Source organism: Ochotona princeps, chromosome 10 (assembly GCF_030435755.1).
Source record: "Ochotona princeps isolate mOchPri1 chromosome 10, mOchPri1.hap1, whole genome shotgun sequence".
Lineage (NCBI taxonomy): Eukaryota > Metazoa > Chordata > Mammalia > Lagomorpha > Ochotonidae > Ochotona > Ochotona princeps.
In genome coordinates this window covers 54,070,023-54,095,382 of record NC_080841.1, presented here as the reverse complement: position 1 = coordinate 54,095,382, position 25,360 = coordinate 54,070,023, and the positions used below count along the sequence as shown (strand labels likewise).

Genomic DNA, 25,360 nt, shown 5'->3' with positions numbered 1-25,360 from the left:
GGCTGGATGCTTTCATGAAGGACACTATTTCTTGGCCCAATTTCATTTATTTTTGAGCACTTTAATCTGAAGGGAGTCAAGGAGCTGGAGTGAAAGGACAAGGTGAAGGTTAAATGCAGCTGTTTAGGAGATAAGCTCCTTCCAAATCCTTCAAATGTGGGCTGCGTTTTCTCTCTCTGTAAGGAGAATATTGCCGGTAGCCTCCTATCCAAGGTCTTGAAGCAGGCATCACTTAGGGACAAAGACTGCTCTGTGAATTGGGATGTTTGGGTAGCCCAGGCTTAAGACAATGACCTTGAGTCCTGTGGGGGAGCCTGGATAAACCCTGGCTGCTCAACCTACAATAAGCACGATGCTGAACACCCTGCCTGTGCAGATGGCCGCCTGTGGCACACACAGGGAAGCACAGGGCATGCCCAGGGAGAAGAGCTGCAACAGAAGCAAAGCTGATTGCCTCCCTCCCAGAGTAGCTCTGTGGGATTCCACCCCCTCCTGGACCATTGTTTTTGCTGGGAAAATATGATGTGCAAGTAGAGAGCGGGGTCATGAATACTCACCCCTCTTTGGGTGCTGAAGACATCCTGTGTTGAGGGGTGTGCAAAAATGTAGTGGGGCTGTGGTGAGACCAGTATAAATGGAGGATGGATATTTGATAACAGTGGGGATACTTTTTCAAGTGGAATGCCAGGCATCTGCCCAGCAACAGAGCAACAGCTTGAAGTTCACTGAGCAGTTCTGATGACCAGCTGGGTTTGGGAAATCTGACTATGTCCTCATTCCCATCCTCTCTAGTTCCCACCTGCAGCTGCTGCAACCCCTCATCATCCTCCAAGGATCTAATACTTGGTGAGCACTAGGCAGGTGCCAAGTACCAAATTCAGTGCTTATCCCACACTAGCTCATTTAACCCTGACCATGAACTTCATTGTCTAAGACAGCAAAACTCCAAGTGGGGCTTCCGTTCTGGATGAGGCACTCTGGTATGTCCATGAGTGTCCTGGGGAGTCCTCAGGACTTCCTTGGGGCACTTGGGACCCTGCTGAATCCCCCTCACCCCAGCCTCTAAAGCCAGCATACATATGAGAATGTTAGTGTCGCCCAGTCTGTTGTAAGACTTTGTTCTAAAACACACATCAGCTTTGGGTCCTGATCTTTGTGTTCCACAACATGTTGATTAGTAACTTGATTTAGAATAAATCTGGGAAGATGCTTCTTGGATGTGATTGAAGACTGCAGGGATACCTGATCTTTCATTTCTATTGCTCTGAGGCTGGTTTCTGATTATCCAGCCATGAACTCAGGTTTGGTGTAGGTTTTCTAGTTTTTCTCTCCCATCTCTCCAATTGCAACCCTCACCACTGTTGGATCCAAAGGGACAAAATTGCTCAGCTTTCCCCAGATAGTGGCACCTTCCCTACCTGTTGACAGAGCCTGAGTTTTGCTCCCTCTTTAGCTGTTTTCAACCAAACATCAGCCATTAGGTGTGACCCTGAATAGCAAAGTGTTGAGGGCCTTCAAAAACACAAACAGGCATGCTACTGGACTGTTCTCTGACGTAGCCATTTGTGCTAGGCCCACTGTTAAATAACTTCAGCAAAAATCTGAAAACTAATGCAGGCTACCCAGTCCTACCAGGAGGAACCACAGACTGATCCGCCAACCAGCACAGGCAAGCAAAGATCAAGGAGTGATACAGGCATTAAGTCGAAATGAAGAAATCATTGCAGAACAACAGTGCCCAATGAATGGGAACAAAAAAATCAGCATTAGCAGGAAGGCCATACCTCTCCCTTGGGCAGGATCTTCTGCTCATCCAACTTGAAGGCAGTTCCTATTCGTCGCCGGACGACGGGGGGCTCCTCCCCAGGGTCCAGGGGGTATTCAACTGGCAGCTTCCCCGTGAGCTCCTGCACAAGTGAAACAGCATTCACTGTAAGTCATAAGGCACAGCAGAGCCTTCTAGGACATGTGTGTGCACTTCACTGCAGATGAGAAACATCAGCAGGGAGCAACAGGCTATGCTCATGAAATGAAAAATTCATTTTTCCAGAAAGAATGAGAACGATCCTTTTCCAGCTGATGTTCTCCAAAAAAGAGTTTTCCAAAGTCACTGTCAAGTCTATAAAGTTGCCATCTTCACATTTGAAGTTCATTTCCTGGCTAAGCTAGTCAGTGTTTCTGTGTGCTCACTCTGTGTGCGGGGGGGGGGGGGGCGAGTAAAACCAGCCTCTTTCAGGAGTTCTGTTCTAAGCCGTGTGTTCTTCCCACTGCGTTAATGCCCTCTCCAATGTTGAAGCTCGACTTTTCTTTCAAGTGAGTTTCCGTAAGTGGAGTGTTCTCTAGATGGCAAATCCCAGAAAAGTGCATGGTTGCCTAACTTTAAAACTGACTGTGGGAGTGTGGGCATGGGACCTAGTGAGAATTCTCTCCCTCAGGATGCCCAGGAATTGGAGTGTCTGCACTGGAGTCCCAGCTCCACTCCAGATCCCAGCTTCCTGCTAATGCAGCCCAATGGGAGGCAGTGGTGATGGGTCAAAGAGTTGGATTCCCTATAGCCACATGTTTCCCAGCTGCACTGGGTTCCCAGCTCCTGGCAACACCTGGCTGTAGCCAGTCTGAGTCACTGTGGGCATTTGGGCAGTGATCCGGCACACAGTAGTTCTCTCTACTTCTCTGTCTCCTCTCTGAATATGAGTAATAATTATGCCACTCTAGTGAGACAATCAAGGAACAGGCTGGGCACTAAACTGTATAAAGATAAGTGTTTCAGTAGAAACCAAACATAATGCACAGGGTTGACAGATTACTACTGTGTGTATTTGAGGGTATAGAGATGTGCCTGTTGTGTGGAGGACAGAATTCAGCCAACAGTGACCCTGGGCAAAGGCAGAAGGAAGATCTGAGGCTTGACAGGATTAGAATTAGGCGTAAAGATCAAATCTGAGTCAGCAAATGACCCCAGGAAGTAGAAGACAGGCATTAACCGCAAGTCCCTTCTAAATGGGAAAAAGTTTGTCTCTCCAAAGTCCATGGGGGTACAGCCAGGCGAAGCCCAGCTCTGGCTTGCTACCTCCAAATCAAGGCCCAGAGGCTGCACAAAGACCCACAGGGCTGCTCCAATAAGAGCTCAGAAGTCTCTCCTGGGAACATCCAGCAGGAACATAAAAAGCTTTTGTTTGGAGCAGCCCAATCCTCCAGTGCTAATTGGCAGGGTCCTTCCTTCTGGCCCCCTTCAGACTGCTGGGAGCTGAATGTGCCAGTGTCTGTATGTGTGCGTGCACATGTGTGTAGGGTGTGTGCATATGCAAATGCCCACTCTTTCAGATAGCCATGGGAAATGACCCCTTGGAGTGTCTGTCCCTCAGTGCTAGCATTTCATGACACAGTGGCCCCCTACTGCACATGAACCATCTTATAACCATCTTTCCTGTTTTCTCCCATTCTGCTTATACCGTGGCTTAAGTGGCTCCCAAGTACTAATGTGTTTACTCTTCAACTTCCTTTTTTACCATCTTCCCCAAAAGTCTGTCTATAAATAATAGAGTTTTACATTGTTAGGGGTTTTTTTTTCAATCTCAAAACTTAGAAAATCAAGAAAAGTTACCGTTGTCATGGACTTGTGACTCTCAACTGTTTGTGGTTTTAAGACAGGTCAATAGAATGAGGCGACTGATGTTTCCCAGTCAGCTTGGAGGTATCTGAGTCAAGGTCTTGATGGTGCAGGTTTTTAACCTGACTTCTCTAACTGGAGCCACTTGGTAGAGCAGCCGTTAAGCTTGGAGCTATAGCGCCTTTCTTTCTCTTCTGCCCCAGGCTCCCTGTGCCGTCACTGGCTGCCCTGCTCTGCAGGGACCACACAGCTGCCCCCAGGCCCTGCGCCCCCATGCCAGGTGAATGGGGACCAGGCAGGAGAGACCCAGGAGAATAAGCAAGCACAGGCTGCAGCCCAGCAGCCCACTTCCTGATGGCTTCTTTCTTCCGCGCCAGCCAGCCATGATTCTGCATCAACATTAGAGAACGTGGGAGCTTTGTTTTGTCTTTTTTGCTTTGTTTTTCAGAGAGATGGTGAGATTTTTTTTAAAAAAACTCGCACTAACTTTGCCCTGACATGTTTCTCCCATTTTCCATTGTTGGCGCCCTGCTGGGTTTAGGGACATTTTCTTTATGAAAAAGAAAACTAGGCCTTACAAATTATTAAAAGCAGGCACGCAAATCCACAGTGTTTTCAATCCTTCAGGTCTATTCTTTACAAACATTCTGCTAATGTTAACTGCACCACATGCTAGGGTAACTGCTTTCCTAAGATTTGCAATGGATTTGTGCTAATGTGTTCTGCTTTGAGCAGGCTCCGGTTTAAATCAATCCAGACCGTAATTAAGCCAAACCGAAGAAATGTAACAGGATCTCACTCTGGGGGAGGGGACTGGGTCTATGTGACCTCATTTGAAACCCTCTTTATGCTTCCAGTCGGAGCTGCTCCCTGATAGAGCTCTTTGTGGTGCTGTGTGGTATGTCCCTTCTGCTTTTGTACCCATGTACAGACATAGGCACACGGGTGTGTATACACATCAGGCGTAGCAATGCATGTCACATTTAAAGACCAAGTCTCCAAAGAATGGTGGGATAAGTGGAAAGGCATTTGCATAGAGTGAGTAGCAGCCTCCTCCTGGTGAAAACGGAGACTATCATGTACTCAGGCTCCAGGAAGCAGTGCTTTCATAAGACCTTAAGGCATCAGGCTGGGGTTCCATTAAATAAAAATATGGTGGGGGTAGGGAGCGGTGGCACTGTGGCAGATTAAGTTAAGCCACTGCCTGTAAAGCTGGCATCTCCTATGGGCTGTTCACATCCTGACTGTTCAGCTCCCTGAAAATGCACTGTGAAAATGCAGTGAAGATGGTCCCAAGGGTCTGGGTTCCTGCACCTATGTGGGAGATCTGGATGAAGCTCCTGCCTCCTGTGTTGGCTCAGCCCTGCCTGTTGTGGCCATTTGGAAGATTCTCTCTCCTCAGTAACTCTTTCAATTGAAAAAAAAAATTAAAAATAATAAAAGAAGTAAGAAATACGAGATCATTGGCTTAAAGGGACTATCTCAAGTGAATCCCGCAGTACTTGTTAACTGCCAATAATGTTTCCCAACACGATATCCAGAGACACATTTGGAATACTCTGAAAGCACCCCAAGATGGCACTGAATTCAGGCACAAAGGCCCAAGACGTTGGCAAGCCTTTATAGTCCATGAGGTATTAGCACACAAGGACATGCTTCATCAGCTGTGGTGTGCAAGGGACTGGCCATTTGGCCTCCAGTGGGGTCTTTACTATTTGGCATTTTATCAACATCAGCTGTCACTCACACTCTGTTTCTGAGAAAGCACACTAGAGGAGGGTTGCGTATTTCCAACTTTCACGAGTGCTTTCTCCTTCCCAGGAGGCTCTCTCCATCCGCACCCTTGCCTCCCCCGCTTTGGAAGATGGACACTGTCATGCACAACACGTTTGGGGATGCTTACGGCTTCGCGTAGACACAGCTTCTTAAGCTCCTCCAGCCGCTGGCGCAGGGTCTCCTCCAGAGCTTCCTGCCTGGATTTCAAGGCAGCTAGCATGTCTTTCTTGGCCGACTGTGAGCTGTCTGACTCCTGAGAACCTGTTAATAAACACGGGTTACTAGGCCGCTGGGGAGGGCAACACACATCTGGACCACTAATGAATTTCACTGGAGCCCGCTCTGTGGCTATGGGATTTACCGCTAGAGTTGAGGCAGTGTGAAATAAAACAGGTGCTCAGTGCTCCAAGCATGAGGAGCGCATTCCAGTGCTGTGTGGAATTTACAACTAGTTGGAAAGACTGACACTTCTGAAAGGGAGTTTATCTTTCTTGATGATCTTAAGATATGTCACATACCCATTTGGACTTCACTAACAAATTTCAGTAGATTTTACATGGCAAAGGGGGAAAGGAAAGTTCAGCCCAGAAGTTTGGACATTTAAAATTTTACTTTGTCCATTAATATCTTTTCTCTCAATCCCATGTCTGTTATAAAAGTATTGACACTGCAAGCAGGAATAAAAATATTCCATGAACTATTTATCCAAAGAGAACTACTGTTAAGTGTTCTTATCTTACTTTGCTTACCTCCTACCAGCATGTATTCATTTTAAAAAGAAAATTAGACTTGTATTACATTTTTAAATTGATATTGAATCATAGGCAAATTCTCTGCCAGCAAAAGTAATATGTTCACATACTTTCCTGAATAAAATATCTGCATGACTCAAAAGACGGCTACATATGAAACCCATAAAGAAGGCAAACTGTGAAGCAAACATACAATCAGCTGAAATGCCAAGTGTATGGATTTAGGTTAGACAAAAAGAATTTTGGGGCCTTAATGTTCGGATTCTGAAATCTGTTCTGAAAACTACTGTACCTTTTCTACCTTGAGAGGTCACAAAAGTATACTAGCTTCCTGAAAAAGAACAGGTTATTATTGTTTTTCTTTTCACACACACGGTGAGTGTGTTAGGAATGAACAGGTGTAATCGGGTGTTCATTCAGGAGGCTCAGACCATACAACTGACAACGGCATCCAACAACTGCACATACTAGACAGTTTAGTCTACCTGGAGATGTGTAGGAGCTCTCCAGTGAAGATTCTCTGCTGAGAAAAAAATCAAAGGCCTGATAACAGACATACACTGTGGTTATGACTTGGAAGTCGGATGTTGATTCTCTATCAGCTAGTTGAATCGATGCAATCCCAATAAAACTCCCAGCAGCTTTGGGGACTGATCCAATCGGAACTCAGAATCAGCAATTCTTTTTCCTCCAGTGATGACAGGCATCTCAGAATCACAAGGCTAGAAGGAACTGCTTTGCACCAGACAGGTCTGCATCCTCAAATTACCCTCATAAATCCACTTGCACCCTTCTGCTCTTTGCTTTGAAGTCTCTGAGCAGGAAACACATTCCTGCAGTCACAATTCATCTAGGTTCTTGTAACTCTGATCACCACAAATGCCCAATGTGTAAGTACATTGTGGCTCTGACTCGGCTTTTTTTTTTTTTTTTTTTTTTAAGATTTATTGGAAAGGCAGGTATACAGAGAGGAGGAGAAACAGAGAGAAAGATCTTCCGTCTGATGGTTCACTCCCCAAGTGACCACAACAGCCAGTACTCGCTGATCCGGAGCCAGGAGCTGTTCCGGGTCTCCCACGTGGGTGCAGGGTCCCAATGCTTTGGGCCGTCCTTAACTGCTTTCCCAGGCCACAAGCAGGGAGCTGGATGGGAAGCAGGGCTGCCGGGATTAGAACCGGCGTCCATATGGGATGCTGGCACGTGCAAGGTGAGGACTTTAACCACTAGGCTATTGTGCCGGGCCCTCTGACTGGGCTTTGTTCTTTTCCTTCCCCATGCTGTCTGAACTTGAAATAGAGAATATCCATCATTGCAAGGACATAATTGTATTTATGCCTTCACAGCAGCTAATAAATAGTAGCCTGGTGACCAAATGTTAAGTGTTCTCTACTTGGATGCTCGAATAAAGCTGACTGTCCTCTTGGTAATAAAAAGCCTAGGACCCCAAAACATTCCACCGGAGAGCCACAGCAAAACTCAAAAGCAACTTGACTCTCACCGAGACTCCTTTACCTCATGTTTCCCATGTACCAAATCCACATGCTGACCTACTCAGGTAACACATCACTGGGCGTTAGTGCAGGCACCCCTTTTCTGAAATGATTTGGGTTTCCTACTTCCATAAGCCAACTATCCCACATTTATCAGCACTAACCTACCTCTAGTCTGTATGTATCACAGGCCATGTGGCTAAATCATCTTGAATCTTAATCTATATTCTTGGTAGTAGTCACCACTCACATTCAGACACAGGAAAATTCAGAGGCGCGCTCTGATGCATTGTTGAAAGAATTAATAAGAAGGTAAAATAATACTAGGAGGAAGTCAAGACTTTCAGTTTAAAAAACAGTCCTGGGGAAACTTGGGTCCAAGAAGATTAAAGGATTTCTTGCTCAAGTGAAAAATCCATTGTTTTCTCCCTTTCACCTCTGCCTAACCTCACAATAGGAAATGATGATTTATTAAGTAAAATCTAAGAATTAACCACATGCAAGAATGGCCAAGCTAACAACCACATTAAACCTTGGGAGGTAAGGCATGCAATTTTTGGATGATTGGGTTTCCAGTTATGGGATTAGTTACGATTTGGCCTTGAGTTACACGGCTCATTAATGCTGCCTAAATTATTATTATTTATAATAATTAGTCTAAATACCAAACCCACATAAGACGGGTAAGAGAATCTTGGCACACTAGATGGCGCGGATCTCCTAGTTTGGCACCAGTAACACTGTCTGGCTTCCCACCTTTAGCCTGGAAATGGCTGCAGGAGACGTATGGTTCCTGAGTACTAAGTTAAGAATGCTGCAAAGTCTCTGAGCCTGTCTGGCCTGGACACGCACAATTCCATTCTACTGGTAACAGGATGCTGAGGAGATCTGGTTCTGATAAAGTCTAAACTACTCACGAGACCAGTGACCTCAAGCAAGTGACTTGTTCCTCTGAATTCACTGTAAAGATCACACGAGATAGGATTTAGACCTTGCCTAGAACAGGTAAACCCTTAACTTAGGGTAGATGAATAGCCACATATACACACACACACAAGATTGAGAGACATCGTTGGAACTGCCTCTTCACTGATACTCAAGGAAGTACTGGTTAAAGAAAGAACTTGACTCTGCAGTTCAGTGTAAATTTGGGCTCTGAAACCCCCATTCACAAAGGAGCAGCAGAGGCTTAGGCGTTGTGTTTCTTGATCTCCAGGGTTGGCAAAGAAACCTCAAGGGCTGTCTCAGAGGAAGGAGGGAAAGGCATCCTGGAGATTTTGTGGCCTGAAGTTCCTCCTCCATTCTCCTCAAGCTAGAGCAGTTCCACTGGAACCTGTTTTAGGTATGCAGGCTGCAAGGTTACATTTGAAAAGAAGAACCCACTGTTAGAGGAAGTCCTCTTCGGGGGAGGGGGGGGTCACTTTTGAGTTGCAGTGCCTTCCCTATGGCAGAGATTGTGTGCTCTGAGGTCATGGACTGTCACCTGCAACTAGCAAACACAGCTACGATGAGGAGAGGATAAGTGTCCAGAAAGCACCCTCAGAAACACAAAGTCATGGGAGGGGGAGCCTTGCCTGCTTGTTCCACCTGCCCCACAGGTGTTCCCTTCAGCCCTCAAGGGACATAATGACTCCAGGAAGCACATGAGTCAGTGGAAAGCCTTGGGGCTCAGGTCAGTGGGAGCCGCACATACAGGTCAAGAGCATATGGAAAATGGTTCTAGACAGAGAATAATTGCAGCTCAGCACCGGGACTTGGGCACTGGAATGAAGGCTCCTGGCTTCTGTAATTTATCCATTTCCAGTTATTTGAAAGTGCATATGTCTTTGCACCCATAAGACCTCTCCAAGATTATATGTTTAGCCCCATGGGGAAAAAATAAAAAACAAAGAGCAAAGGCAGGCATTGTGGCACAGCACGCTGGGCATTCTGCTTCCGAGCCTTAGGTGCTCCACTTCCAATCTATCTCTCTGCAAATGCACCTGGGAAGGCAGTGAAGGAAGACCCAAGTGTTTGAGCCCTGCCACCCATGTGGGAGACCTGGATGGAATTCTGGATTCCTGGCTTTGGCCTGGACTGGCCCCAGCCATCACAGCCATTGGGAAGTGAACAAGCCAATGAAAGGTCTCTCTGTGCTGCTTCTTTCTGTGTCATTCTGCCTTTCAAACAAATAAATCTTTTGTAGAAATTAAAATGCTTCTGTTAAAAAATACTAATAAATTGAAGGACGCAGATGCAGTACATGAGAGAGGCAATCACTGATAGGCAAGACATGGGTTTTTACCCACACATCTGCTATGAAGTGGGGTAGGCCCCGTGTCAGAGACCTCATGGAGTCACCACGCCCCGCCTGTACCGTGACTACCTGATCTCCAAGGTTTCTCCACCAGAAGAGGACTCAGGGAGTCCCTTTTCGCTGCCAGCAGTCACACTGGGAAGGGACGTCCACGCTACACAATCTTCCCCTCCTGCACCAGCCTGGCCTCTAGGAAGGACAAGCATTCTGCCAGTTCCGTCCTTCCTGCAGCAACCACTGCAGCCCCCCTGGGCCAGAAGGGCACCTTGAATCACCACCCGGTGCCTGTACATTCACCTTTCCTCTTCTCAACATCCCAGGGTAAGGCTGTGCAAACTTGCCTGCTGTCTAGGATATGAACACAGGAGGATGAGGGATGGAGCCAATTTCTGTGCCTGGAAGAGGGAGTTATCGAAACCTACAGAATGGAAAAATCAGTGACAACTGCTACTTTTCCAAGGGCTGTGCAAGCATCAGGACTCAAGGCAGGAGGGAGCGGCGATTAAGAGGCATTTGAAAGTCACGCGTGACACACAAGAACTTTTTGGTTTTAATGCAATTTCAAGCAACACCTAGGCCTTAGGAAAGCTTTTATAGTCAGAAAATTGCACAGTGAGGTTTTTATCTTTCTACTTACTGTTTGTTGAATTCTACATAATGGAGTATTAACCTGCAACTATGAACTCAAAGTATGCCACTGTAAAAACTTAAAAAAATTAAAAAGTGGAGGAAGGGTGTGAAGGAGGGCAGGAGGGAGGATAGAATGAAAAATATCACGTTGCTCCTAAATCTGTATTGTGAAATATGTGAAATCTGCTCACTGTATATAAATAAAACAATTTAAAATATTGAAGAAAAAATGAAAGAAAACACAGACTGGCACTGCAGCTTCCCATGGCAGAAGTCTACTAGAAGGCCTAGTGGTTACCCAGCTCTGCCTTGGCAAGGTTACATAACCAATGAACTGGGGTGCATACAGGGCACCTTCAGAAGTTGAGACGGGACTCAAGCAGATAAAACTGGAAGATGCCTCAGAGCATTGAGAACATTTTAAGGGCCCCATGAATATGCTCTGCGATTGTTTAGAAGACGTTGCCAGCCTTCGTTATGAATTGCTCCCTCCCCCTCCCCCGCCATCATTCCAGAGACACTCATGAGAGGAAAGCATGGCTCAGGCCAGGCAGAGAAGCAGGTGTACCCCCTGTGTCCCCATCAATTCAAAGGGCCTCGGGAGGGGAAAGGGAGAGGAAATGGATTGATACAGCACTCCAAAGCTCACTCAATCTTCAGGAAATAGTATCTCCCCTTCTCCTGAAGGAGGTCATAGGGGCACCAGGAGGCACATCTGAGATTCCAACTGGAGCATTTTGGTTTGTTTCAATCCCTGAATGGATCATGTATCTTGGATGCTGCTGGGTTGCCATGGTAACCACATGCAACATGTGATGCCATCTGCCATCCATGCCTGGGCTCTCTCCTGCAGTCCTGAAAGTATCTGACTGTAGAAGGCAGGCCAATGAAACAAGGGCATCCCTGGAGCCCCTTGGGTAAGGTGCTAAGCAATATGGGGAGTGGGGATTGCTACTGTACTTCCTCAAATAGCAACCCACTGGAGGGGAGCTGGTGGCTGCTAGTCAGCTCTCTAGAAAAGCTCTGCTCCTGCGTACTGCCCTACTGACTGAAAAGACTAGATCGCAGCTTTGTGCAGTGGCACTGTCATTGCCAATGAGGTTTATCCAGGGTACGATTATTGCTAAAAGAGACTACATTAAAAATGTCATTTTTTGGTTTTTTGGCTAGTTCATGGTCACACTTTAATGTGGACCCAAAAGACTTGTTTTTTGTTGTGGTGCAGTTTTTGTTTGTTTGTTTTTTGTTTTTAATTGAAATAGGTCAGAAATTACCTGGCCAATGGAGATGAGAAAAAAAAAAACTGATCCCAGAGGCATTTCCTAAGGACGAGCATTGTGACAGAGCAGGTAAAGCCTCTGCCTGTGATGTCAGCACCCCAAGTGGGTTCTGGTTTAGGTCCAGCTGCTATCCTTCCTATCCAGCTCCCTGCTAAAGTGTCTGGGAGAGCAGGGGAAGATGACTCACCTGCACTCATATGTGAAACCTGGAAGAAGCTCCTGGCTCCTGGCTTTGGTTTCTCTGAGTGTTGTCATTTTGGGAGTGAACCAATAGATGAAAGATCTTTCTTTCTCTAATGCTCTCAAATAAATAAATACATCTTAAAAAAAAAAAAAGACAACTGTCCAAACACAGCCAGGGTGACCCTGAGTGATCTGCTCCAAATCAGGTATCTTTAGGGGCTGTTTGGAATCTTAGAGCAAACAACCGGACACAGCGGGTGCTATAGGAGACCCAGCCTCCACCCCTCTCAATTCCCATTCTTCACTGGGAAACTCCCAAACTCAGCAGGGAACACCCAGCTGTGAACAGCAGCAGCCGGATGTCCTCACTCGGCGGCCAAGGAGAACCCGCTCCTATCCCATGGAGATCCTGGGCCATCAGTGATGGATGTGAGTGTGCATCCTGCCAAGCAGGATCTGGTCAGGAACCTGGACTTGTATGTTTTGACACCAGGGAAACACTGATGCTAGAAGACAGAGGAGGCACCTTCCTCCCTCTGCAAAGGAGGGGAAAACTCACCGACCAGGAAGGGAGTAACAATGAGTCTGCTCTGGTAGTTGTGGGGGGGGGGGGTGGGGGGAGTGGCAGGGCTCTTCCTGGCAGATCTGTAAAAGCAGCAAGCAGTTTTGGCAGAAACCCCAGGAACACATAGGAGGAAAAGGTCTGAGCTCTTCTTTCCGATAAAGTGATACTTATTTCCTGGGCAGATCCTCAAGGATGAATTCCTTACATCAAAGGCATCCTGGGAGTCCCTGGGAAGCCAGGTCATGCTGCAGACTGCAGGAGCCACAGCTTATTTCTGGGGATCGTCTGAGGGAATTCAATGTGACTTCGAACGTGAAAAATGCACGCTTGGAAAACATTTCACCAGGCTCAAACACTCTAGTAATAACACAACCCTGGAAGGTCTCTGAAAAGCAAGCATCTTGTGATGGCGGGCGCCAGCCTCTGGGACAGCCCACCTTGCTGGCCAATCCCCACAGGGCGAAGGGCACAAAGGGAATCGAGTAGAAAGGGAGGGGAGAGATGGAGGGAACTGAGCCACCCCTGTAAGGAATCAGCATCCTCTGCTAAAACGTCCCCTGGAAACTATCCTGGGTGATGTAAACTCGTTCCTGGTCTGGGACTCTCCCAGGTTCTGGAGAGATTCATTGCAAACTTCAAGGACCCTTGTTCCATGCTCCTAGCAAACGAGAATGCAGCAGAGTTCGCCTGCGTGGGAACATAGAAATGCCTCTTAGAGGTGAGCATGAGCTTTCTGTCTCAGTGTTTCAAATCACCATCTTTGGAAAGCTGTCCCTTCATGTTGTCACTCCATGCTGGCTCTCTATAGTGACCAAGTATTTCTTGATTAGCGTCTCCCGAGGCCACACATACCGAAGCAGAAATGACTTGATGACTTTATCAGGTTGTTTGCTTTTCATCCAGCCCTTCCCCACAAACAAAAAACAGAAACAAGGTGGAAAGGATCACCATCTGTCTCCTTTACCAAGTCTGACTCAGGCAGGTCTTGCTCAAACAAGCTCAGTATCACCCAATTGGCTGAAGGAGGTTCTGCAGCCCTCACCAGTTACGCAGTCCAGCGTAAGCAAACCCTGATCAACATCAACTCCTCGGGCAGCATCCCGTGGGCCAGGTCATTGGTGTGACAGAGGTCAGGTCCCCAGAGAAAGCTCATGGGGAGACGTCAGAGAGGAGGGTGGCAGGCAGCTGATAACAGAAATCTTTAGGAGACCAAAGAATAGGGGCCAGAAAGACAGGATCAAGACAGAAAGAGAGTGTGTGTGTGTGTATGTGGTGGGGGAATATTGTTATTTACCCCAGTATAAGGCAGTGAATACACAGCCCCGACCACAAAGCTGGCAGCCCCCCAGAAGATCGGGTCTCTGTACAGGAGGCATGTCATCGGCTGGCGTCCTCACTGTTACGTTAGTTATTAATAAACGCTCCAACAATGGGAGGAAGTGCTTGCATTCAGAGAACAAGAATGTGTGAACAGTTGAGTGATGAGCGAAGACTAATGTTGGCACGGTTGGACAGCATGTGTCTCCCAGACCGGAAGGTGCCAGTGCCGGAGCTGGGCTGAGATGGCATACTATAGGCTTGGTTTGGTTCTTATTGTTTTACACCACAAGTGCCACCACCCTATTCTTGGCAATCCTGTTGATCACCCCGAAATGACTCATCTGCCACTGTGTCCCACATACAGCCCAAGTCCCGTTCCCAGCCACAGCTGCAGTTTTGTTTGGGGTGATGGAGGCCCCTGGATTTCCAAGGAGGAGGCCAGCAGGGGTCTCCTTCATGCATTTCAGGAAGGTGCACAGTGATTTTCCTTGTTTGGGTGGTCCATGCCTGGAGCCACCGGGCCCTGAGGCACACAGGGTCTCTCCTAGGCCGATCTGTATGTGCCATTGTCTTCTGAAAGCCCAGGTGCAAAAGCCTAGCTCCCTCCTCTGCCACACCTGGCTGTAGTCGGAATTTGTCTGCCATGGCAAGTCCCCCACACCATGTTCAGAGGGACCCACACTCACATTCAGATACCATGAGAAGGCTGTGTGTCTTCAGCTTCACCCACCAACAGTGGATGGTTTCTATTCTGCTCCATTTCCTTTATATCAGTTTCAAGAAATGGAAGACAAGGAAAGGAGGAATCAACCCCTTTTCTTTTTTTTCAGTTCCCACAAATAGGATTCTTCTTTTTTAAAATCTGAAGACACTTTAATGAAGTGTTCAGAAGTCACTGTAATCCTCCCAAACTCGGTCAGAGCTTTCTGAGGCTTCGTTAGCCAAAGCACAAGGGAATCAAGGTTATGGAGAGCGGCACCTCTCTCCCTTCCAGGAAATGTCTACACTCACAGTGTGAAGTGAGTAAGATGTCCCGTGTGTGCCCTCTGCTTCCAGGGGACACTAGCAGATCACAGAGCCCCACACAGCTGATTTACGATACGGATCCCACAGCCTTCCTGGGGTCTGTACACTCCAGAGTGCCACAGCAGGAGGCTGGAGCTTGTCACCCTTTAGCCCACAGCTGTGAACACCTTCAGCACGTCTTCCAAGTCTCCATGAGGACATGAGGTGCAAGCCCACAGGGGTGGGGGAGAGTCTCGGGGATCACCAATTCAGGACTCACTGTGGCCTGTCTGCCAGTCTTAGTGGTCGTTTCGTCTGTTTTCCTTTTCTTTGGGTCATGACAGCTTGTGTCACAGGGCATTAACAGGTGTGCACCTGTGACTTCTTTCACAGGGTTCAATGCTATGTCTTCATTTCTTTAGCATCTATGATTCCAAACACCAAAGGACCTCAAAGATTTTAAAGGTAATGACATGTTCTTAAATAGTAAAACCGAGACTGGCATTGTAGCGTCGCAGGTAAAGTGACACGTGCTGCACTGGCATTCCATATGGGCACAGGTTCAAGTCCCAGCTCCAAGAACTTGGGCCATCTTGTACTGCTTTCCCAGGTTCATCAACAGGGAGCTGGACCGCAGGCAGAGCTCCCAGCTTCAAACTGCACTCCGATATGGGATGCTGGTGTCACAGGCAGCAATCTAATCTGTTGTGCCACAACAATGGTCTCAAGATGCTTTTTAAGGAACCAATGTTCTACTAACGAGAACATTTACTAAACTGGGTCCCGGGGTTGGACCCAATTAAAATTGAAAGTTAGAATATTATGAGGGTACCTCAAAGAGCTCATGGAATCATGAAATTAAAAGTTTATATATATATATATATATATATATATATATATATATATATATATATATAAAGAGAAGTTTATTTTGATATTAAAAAAACAGACAGCATGTCTAGTGTTTTCACAATATAGATTTGCCATGAACTGTTCTGAAGCACCCTTTCCAGGTCTGGCAAGTGTGAAAGGTCAGGGTTGACCTGGAGGAGCAGGCATGTGGCCCTGCCCTGTCTGTGAGAGACCACAGAGGGGACAAGAGAGGGGCAGACAGCCAGCCTAGGAACACTTCCCACAGTGTGGGGTGCAAAATCGGTCTGTTAGTGGGTTTCCTCAGGCGAAGGCTTCCTCTCCCAGTGTAAGAAGCAGTCAGCAGCCCCGTGGACAGGAGGGCAAGACCTACGGATTCTGGAAACTCCCTGTGTTCACTGATGGAATGCTTCCAGGTTACCAACTCTCCCTCCACTGCCCTTTCTTTCTGTCCTGAGGCACGGGACATAGGATCAGGGCAGCTCCAAAGCGCCAAAGCGTGGCATTAAAGGATGCTGCACAGGGTTGGGAAGAGGCTGACATGCTCACCGGTTTATGCCGAGGGCCCTCTCCCCCATAACGGCACAGTCACAGGCATGGCCAAGCGCCCACACAGGCAGAGCCACTGTGTCAGCAGCCGCAGCTCCCATCTCCCAAAAACCAAGTATGCTGGGAGCCCTAGTGCTGAATTATTAGGCACTTAACAATCACTTCAATATTTTTATGTATTTATTTTTATTTACTTCTGTATTTTCATTTGAACAGCAGAGTTACAAAGAAAGATCTTTCATCTATAGTGGTTCACTCCCCAAATGGCTTCAATGGCCAGAGATGGGCTGGTTTGAAGCCAGGAGCTTCTGGATCTGACACATGGATACAGGAGCCCAAACATTTGAACTATCCTTTGCTGCTTTCCCAGGTGCATTAGCAGGGAGCTGAATCTAAAATGGAGCAGCTGGGACTCAAATTCTACCCATGGGATGCTATGGATGCTTAACGTGCTATCCCACAGCACCAGCCTGTATTTTATTATCCTGAGAGAAAGAAGCTGATACGTTAAGCACAGGGGTGGATTCAGCAGCAAGACAACCTTGTGACTGTTCCTAGCCCACGGTGCGGAGTACCAACAGCCACAGCAGACAATTGCTGCATTCCAGCCCAAAGCATGTCTGGGTTTTACTTCTGGTGGGAAAATGTTTGCTGCATCTCAGCAGTTTTTGGGCTCCCAAGCACAACTTATCCATAACTGCTGTGGGGTTACCACCCCGGTGTCTGGGTACTGCCAGGAGTGAGGGTGCCACACAGACAGACCAGGATGCAGGCTGAAAGCCAGGGACCCCGACTCTGTGATCCTATACTCAGTGCAAGCTTTCCTCTCTTCTTAGGTAACAGTGGCTCTTGGAGCCAGCCTTGTGGCATAGTGCATAAAGCTGCTGCCTGGAGCACTGGCGTCTTATATGGGCGCCTATTCATGCTCTGGCTGCTCCACTTCTGATCCAGCTTCCTGCTAATGTGCCTGGCACAGCAGTGGAGGCTGGCTCAAGTGCTTGGGCCCCTGCCACCTACATGGGATGAAGCTCCTGGCTTCAGGTTGGCTCTGCACTGGCTGATGCAGCAATCTAAAGAGTGAACCAGTGGATGGAAGATCTGTGTGTATAAATTTTCAAAATAAATAAATCTCCTTCAGCTCAGGGGATTTGAACAAGATGCAAATTCTCAGGCTTTACCTACTCCTACAGAATTGCTGATGGGGCTGTTGGTAGGGGAGGCTGGAGAAGCAAGTGTTCCCTATGCTTCTCATACCTGCCCAAGTCTGAGACCCGCTGAGCCAGAAACAAGCCAGCTGAACCTAGGCCTGATTCCCCAGGCCTCCACACAGGAGGAAGGCAGGCAGACAAGTCCCGGCTCTAATCCCAGACTCAGGGTTTTAAGTGGGGTTAGAGAATCCTGTTGAGTCTTGTGCCAAAGACAGACAAGGTGTGGGCTTTGGCCCTGCCCTTGGCCATTCAGCTACAGCCAGGGCGTGGCTGGGATTCCGGGGGGAGGTGGGGGTCTCCTACAGTGAATGGCCTTGTCTTTGATCCCAGAAGGCAACATTTTCAGCAGCCTCCATTGCCAACTTCTAAGCTCCAGAAAGAGTGATCCTTGGACCCTTTGTTTGGATGAACTGTTTTTAAAGACTCCAAGGCTGGGAGGGGTTTAAAGAGAACTTGGGGTGACCTGGCAGAAGCAGGCCCCAAGTTTTAGGGGGTCCGAAGCTTATGTAACTTTGATGGCTGTATTTAAGAACAACAGGACATATGCTGTATTGTGTTCATAAACACTGAGCCGTGAGCCAGGTCCCTGGCCGTCCACTGAGGCGCTCCAAGCTTCCCCTCCACCTGCCCCATGCCGAGTGCAGGAAGGACACACTTCCTCTCCCTGGGCTGTCGTCTGGAGCCTCGTCCTGGCTGTGACTGGCCTACAGCCGCCCAGAAGCTAACTAGACAATTCTTAGTAACTCTTCCTTGACTGTTTCTTTTCTTTTTTCATTTGTTGTTGCTGTTGCCTGCAGGCTGCATTTCCAGGTTACATGAACCACGTTAGGGGTGGGGGTAAGGGCACCTGGCTTGATTTTTCAGGCTCAGGATGCGAGGTGAAGTATTCCCCCAGTGCCTAGTTAGGCAGGTTCTTTCCAGCAGGCTCTGGTCCTAACACTTCCCTCATCTCTCTCCGTGCCCTCCTCCAAACTGCTCCTCTTCCTGTCGTTTCATCCCCATGCTTGAACTCAGCCAGATCTGCCATCTCATTTATGTTCCTTCCAACATGTAAAGAAGACAGGACCACCTGCCTAATCCAATGTACACAGCAACTGCTGGCAGAACCAGATCTCTCTTTTCTCTCTCTATCAACGGCGCCTAATTCTTCTTCCATCTGTCCCAAACAGAACCTATGATAGCAAGTCTCTTTTCCTGTGTGAGTTACAGTTATCTGAGAAATCCTCCTGAGGGCTGATACAGCATGGGAGCGCCAGTTCAAGTCCTGGCTGTTCCACGCCTGATCCAGCTCCCTGATAATGTGCCTGTGAAAGCAGCAGAGGATGGCCCAAGGGTTTGATGCCTCCCGCACCCATGTGGGAAACCCGGATGGAGCTCCTGGCTTCAGTAGGGCCCAGCACTGGCAGTTGTGGCCTTTTGGGGAGAGAACTAGAGGCTGGAAGATCTGTCACTCTGCCATTCAAATAAATGAATTTTTTTGGAAAAGAAATGGAAAAGTCCAACTGGAAACAGGCTAAAATTCAGTTCTCCTGAGTGTCAGTTCCTCCCTTACGGGCAGGCAGGAGAACCCACGAGTGGGCATTCCTGAAGATGGCGGGCCACTGGCACTCTGAAAGGCTCGGGAGCATTTGCAGAGGCTTAGTGTAACCAGCAATCCCTCCTACACTGGGTGGGCCCACGGGTTCTCTGACATTCCAGGGCTTTTCAGATCCTCATTTGGTTCCAAGGCTTGGTCTGGAAGCCAGAGCTGGTTTCAGGTGCACATGCGCCATGGCTTGCAGTCCCTGTGCCACACCCTCCCTGGCCCACCAGGGCGCAGCTACCTGAGGACAGCAGGCTCCCACTGCTGCCGCTGATGATCTTCCCTTTGCTCCCCATGTTGGCCAGCTTCGAGGTCTTCAGTGTGCCGGTCTCAGTCAGGTCGATGGCGATCTCACTCAGGCTTCGTGCTGCATGGATTTTGGACTGGAAGGGGAAGACAGGCAGGTTATACGGGCAGTGCCCACCTTGGAGATGGAACAGTAACCAGTCCCTGCAAGTGGTCCTGAGTTCAGTAACTTGGCTGATGACTCGAACCTGTGGAGTTTTTGTGTTTGGGTTCCTTGGCCCAATTACCCATCACCCACACTCCTGGCAGGGGCAGAAGTGGCTTGGGGCTGGCAGCGTGGAGGAACTGCTAAGCACTGACTCCATGGGCAGCACTATGCAGGCCTGAAGAGCACAGGTTTTGCAGGGCTGACATTGGGAAAGCTGCTGTCTCTGAGTTGCGTTATTCCCAAGGATAAAGCAGGGAAGGTGCCACCTGCCATTGAGGGTGTCGAGAGGGGTCCGAGGAAGCACAACACAGGAAGGATGCCCACCCTCCCTGTTCTAGCCTTTCCTTCTCTTGTCTTCTGCCTGGCACGCAGCTCTCACTGAACAGCTGTGATTATAACTAATTTATGTTTAAACAAGGAAAGACATAATTTTTCAGGGTTTTAAAAAACTATTTGAAAAAGTTACAGGGAGAAGGGGGAGACAGAAAGATGAGAGAGAAAAGAGAGAGAGAGATTTTCCATTTGCAGGTTCACCCCAACATGGCTGCAAGGGCCAGGGCTAGGTCGGGCTAGAGCCAGGAGTCAGGAGCTTCATACTGGTCTTCCATGTGGGTGCAGTGGCCCAAGCACTTTGGCCATCTTCAGCTTTCCCAGGTGTGTTAAGCAGGGAGCTGGACTGGCAGTAGAGCAGCTAGGACTTGAAATGGTGCCAATATGGGATGCTCACAGGTGGTGGCTTAACCTGCAGCACCACAATGCTGGGCCCCTAATTTTCAAGCTTGAGAGATATGGTGACACCAATTCAAGAGTGACTCAAAACCCCTGAAATTGTGAGCCACGAGGCTGTAGAAAGCCTGGGGCACAGGGGGACAACACTTTGCAGATCATGGTAAATTTGGGCAGGGGTCTCTGCCACGCTGCCGCTGTGGGTCCTCAAGACCCACCCAGTGCTTGGCTTCCATTCCGACACCTCGATGCAGATGTGATATCTTTAGGCTGCGGGTCAGACTGCATGGCATCTCATCCAGAGACGGACTGGCATGTTTTGGCAACTGGTCACAGCAGGTGAGAATCATTAGGGAAGGATGCTATGTTACAGTGCTGAAAAGTCGCTGTTTCTCAGCGAAGCCATCTGTGTCACTTACCGCCTTTGGTAAGTGAAAACGTGCTTGTGTTTCCTGCTTCTATTGTTTCGTATTTTGCTCTTCTTTTTCCTTGTCAGGAAATAAGCTTTTTTATTATCATCCTATGTGCTTCCCAAGCACAACTCAGAAGGTTAGCACAAAGCGGACTTCAACAAGCTCATGGGAAATAGAACTAAAAGATATGTTTGCTTGGGGGCCCAAATTCTTGAATCTGCATGTATGAGGATCTTCAAAAAGCTCATGAAAAGTGCATGTTATGAAAAAAACTAAAACTGTGCGTTAAGAAATGTTTTCACAGCAAAATAAACTTCTTTTCATTCCATTTTCATTGTTTATTTGGTGTGAAGTATTTTTGAAGGACCCTCCTGATACCCCCACCACTGCTCATCTGTGTTCTGGGTGCCCCAACTTGCAGCACACACACTAATAGAACTGGGAGGGCACACAGGCAACATTTCCAGGTGTTTCATGTGCTGTTCATGTCTGGGCCACACAAGGGAGACACTGGGCATGGGAACACAAGGGGGTATATACTGCTGCCCTGCTCTGACTCGGGGTCCCTTCGATGCTCAGGTGCCAGCCTAAGCACCTGAAGTTGTCTGGCTGAAGTTGTCTGAACTCTGAGACTCTGTCCTTTCTCTGGCCTCTGTGTTGTTGTTGTTGACCATGGTGATGAGTAACCAGGACTTCCGGCCGCTGGTGACAAGACGAAGGCCTGTGGGCCAGAGGGGATGCTGTTGTGTTCACCTGGCATGAACTGGCTTCTTCCTCCTCATCTGTCTCCCTTTGGTCTTTCTTCCTTTCATGCCTCCTTTCTAACCTCGGCTTTTTGCCTTACACTCAGAAGCCAGGTTGGCTTCTCAGACTGGGAAACAATGCTGGCTGCCAGGCCCTGGAAGGATTTTGGCTTGCAGTAGAAAACAGGAAGGGCCTTTGCTTGCATTTCCACCCAGCGTCTCAATAGCACCAGCCAGCTTGAGCCATTCTTCTTGTTCTTGTATTGCCCAGCCATGTGCTCACCCAGGGGACAGTCCGTACTTGCATGGCCACAGGGTACCAACTCAGGCAGACCTACAGTCCCCCCACCCCCCAGCAAAGGCGGATACCCACCCAGGCTCTGAAGGTGGAGTATACTGCCTTAGAATTCTGGCTCTTGCCCAGGAATCATTGTTGCATCTTCATTCTCAACCTCCCTCCCTGCCTCCCCCTCTGATCTTTGTCTGCCAAATGGACAGCATCCACACACCATGGAGTTGTGATGAGGCCTAAATTAGATAATATATATATAAGGGTCATTGCCACAGGAAAAGGATGGGAGTTTGGGCCTGGCTGTAATTTATTAAATGGGATTAGACAGATGGCGCTAACCTGATCCTAGAGAGATCTCATTATCACCCGGAAGGTAGGCCCCAACTCATGCCAAACATCAGTCCCATGGATGGAGCATGGAAACACACATCAGGACAAAGAAGCGTGTGGGGTGAGGCTGTGTCCTAATCAAGCCATGTCTCTAGGAGCCCTTGGGAGCTGTCTGCTCTCGCCACCCTATAAATGTTACTCAGCTTTCTCACCAACACGCTGTGAGGATGCTTACACTGTCCCCTCCCACGCTTTCCCTGGCCTCTGCTCAGTCTAGAATGAACAACAGACCAGATTAAGGAGGGGTAAAAAAAATAAAGATTCACAAGAAGAAAAGGTGTTTGGATTGGGGCCAATTTGAGAAGTCCCCACTGTGAGTTCAGAGGAAAAGCAGCTAGTGTTTACTCTAAATAATTTGAGCTTTCAAAGATTTTCCCCAGAAGGCCATGACAAGCCTTGGCTCCGGGCTTGGGAGGAGGCGGGTTCCCAGCTGAAAACCTTTCTGATCTCTTGGGTAAGTCTATGTAAGCAACTGATGCCAATTATTGCGGGTGAAGCGCCTCTTCCTGAATGAACCACAAGAAACCAACCTTGGCTGCCTCCCTCTGCTCTGCCCTTGGCAGCAGAGTGGTCCCTAGATGATGGAGACAGACACACTGTGTGTGCGCACACATGCGTGCATGGGACAGGGACATTTTCTTAGCTGACTGACACACTGACCCTGAAAGAAGAAAATCACAGAGTGTCAGAGGCGAGCCAGAGACATCTTGGCTACTGCCCTTGCTGACTCAAGCCACTAGACCACACTTGTCTCTGCAGAGTTGATAACCATCGCTTGGGAGGCTGGGACTTGGCTGTTGTATTCGGGAGAAAGGAATGGTTGGCACGGGCTGGTTCTCCAGAGTGTGAAACCAATCCAGGACACTAGCCCACACGGACTGCCAAGAAGTACCCTGGAGTTTCCCGTCCCAGGCCTGTCAGCCAACGCTCACTCAGATCCAAAGCTGCCTGGAGGGGAGGGCTCCGTCACCTGTGTAGGGACACCAACTTTGCAGAAAGTATTGTCATGGAATTTGTCCTGGAATTTCATCACCATTGATTTAATCTGGGGGCCTCTGAGAGAATTCAAACATGATGTAAATGGTGGGCAGGGGAACAGTATGTTAGATGCATCATGACATTAATAACAGCACAAAAACATAGATGCAGCTTTGGCCAATTCATAATTTAGGCTGAATGTAGAAGGCAATTCCTTTCGGTGGTTCAAGGGCCTTTGTGCTTCTGGGAGAGTGCAAAGCTTCCTGGGAATAGTCCTCTCCCTGTGGAGCATGGGAGTTTTCATCTGTCTTCCAGGGAAACTGAGGGACAGCTACACCTGTCCCCATCTTGTGGGCACCTGGTTTTACCCCAGGTAATGCGTCCTGCTTGTGTGCAATCTCTGTGTGCTTGACTCAGCCTGGATGGGCTGAGCTGTAAGCCTGCTGAAGGAGGCACAGCATCACAGGAGGCCTACCCTGCATTCACTCACCCCAGAAAGCCACCCCATAGGGAGTCAGAAAGTCTCAGTGGAGGAGGGAACACATCACCAAGGCCAAAGTGACTGCCCCCAGGTGGCAAGCCCTGCTCTACAGGTGGAGGGATGGCTTCTGTTCCCCCCTCTTCTCTCCTTATCTTTCTCCATCCTCCTCCTCTCTACCTCCTAACTCCCTCCTGTGACAGACCCAGGTAACTGGAAAGAGGGGACCAATCCAGTGAGCCTCAGGCCCAGGAAGTGCAGAGTCCTACCACTTCCTCTTAAGAAACCCCCCATGCGTTGGGGCAGCGAGGAGCCAGGACCTGGTCTTGCTCTGGATTCTAGCAGGATCTGAAGGGAAGCACAAGGCCCATCTTGGCATGACTCTCTCCTATGGGGTAATGAGGAGGTGTGGCTTGGGGGGTGGCAGTGGAAGGGGTGGGTGGGGAGCAGAGGCTGCAGGAAGAGAGGGCAGAGTGTCGACAGAAGCCCTGTGTGAACCAGGCAGACGTCACTCTCCCACCCACCTGCAAGAGCAGCCGTGTGTGTCTGGGCTGGGGGCCTGGATGTCTCCCAGGGAGGAGAGCTATGTTTATTCAGGCCCCAGGCTCTAGGTCTGCCTAAGGGAAACTGGCTTGCTGGGTTTTTTTCTTTCTTTCACTTTTCCAGTTTTGCATATTTTAAAATGGAGTTGGCAGTTGGAAAAGCCTGGAGCGTTTTTTTTTTTTTTTTTAAACAGCAATTACCTTCAATAGTTAGGTGATGTCTATTCCATGAGGATGGTTGCTTTTTTTTTACTTTTTTACTTTTTTTCAAAAAAGAAAACAATATGCCAGTGTTTCAACACCAAAAAGGGCTTGGCTGCTGGCTCCCAGGAGAGTCTCCTGGAGCTTCCAAAGCACGTGTGGAATTCCGATTGAGGTAAGTGGGCTGTGCAGCCCTCACCAGGGCTGGCCTGGAGCGCTGGGACCAGGCTGCTTGGAACATATGCCCTCTAGAAAGATGTTCCCTCTCAGAATACCCACCTTCACTTCCTCCCCTATCAAAGCCCTGAAAGGCAAGCCTGGACCCATTCACATCTCAGGCCAAGGACCCAGGCCGCCTCCCCATCCGTCCGGCACTCATCCTTAGGTCTGCCCGTGGCTTGCTGCGAGGTTGGCTCACTCACCTTACTCTGCTTCCTGTCCAGGTAGAACTGGTGTTGGCTAATGGCCATAGCCCAGATGGACTTGATCAGCGCTGGACAGGCATACCACGTGTGCACGGCAATGCCGCTGTGCCCGAATGTCCTCCTTGTCACCGAAGCCCTGCGAAAGGGAGAAACACCGTCAGGAGGTCCAACCAGGTTTGTGATGGCAGAAAACACTTAGTAGTCTTTCACCAAGAGTCCCCTGGATCCTAAAAGCCTGTGAAGGTGACAGGTGAGCTCCACACCAGTATGGGTGGATGCATGCTCACACACTGTCAGCCATGGCTACCTGTGCTTTTCTGCCTAAAGGGAGGGTAGAATTGGAGCAGCCCCTGCCTGGCTGGGGATGAGAAGGGCCTAGACGGTCCTTTTTGAGTTTCAACTCCTGGCCCTAGGACAAGACAAACTCCTGAGGCAGGAAAAGTCTTTGACCATGCTCTTTATCAACCAGGCAACGGTACCCACAGCAAAGATGAGGAGGCATACTTTCCTCTTCACCACAAGCCTCTGCATCTAAGGGGAGCAGGACCGCCCCCAACCAAATCCCTCGCACTTGACATTCCTGGAAAAATCTGGTCATCAAT

The 25,360-nt window shown here is 48.6% G+C and overlaps 1 protein-coding gene across 8 annotated transcripts in view; it reads right to left on the bottom strand.

The window, feature by feature from the left end:
• Positions 1–25,360, bottom strand: part of FRMD4A (FERM domain containing 4A) — a 571,779-nt gene that overhangs the window by 22,723 nt on the left and 523,696 nt on the right. For all 8 annotated transcript variants that reach the window (XR_009246201.1, XR_009246200.1, XR_009246202.1 and 5 more), the window contains 4 exons: positions 24,756–24,894; positions 19,358–19,499; positions 5,514–5,647; positions 1,785–1,907 (listed from right to left, as the gene is read on the bottom strand). Coding sequence is in view for 5 of the 8 variants with exons in the window: in XM_012931059.2 (XP_012786513.2) it covers positions 1,785–1,907; positions 5,514–5,647; positions 19,358–19,499; positions 24,756–24,894 (538 nt within the window). In the remaining 3 variants the exon portion in view is untranslated. The remainder of the gene's footprint in view (positions 1–1,784; positions 1,908–5,513; positions 5,648–19,357; positions 19,500–24,755; positions 24,895–25,360) is intronic.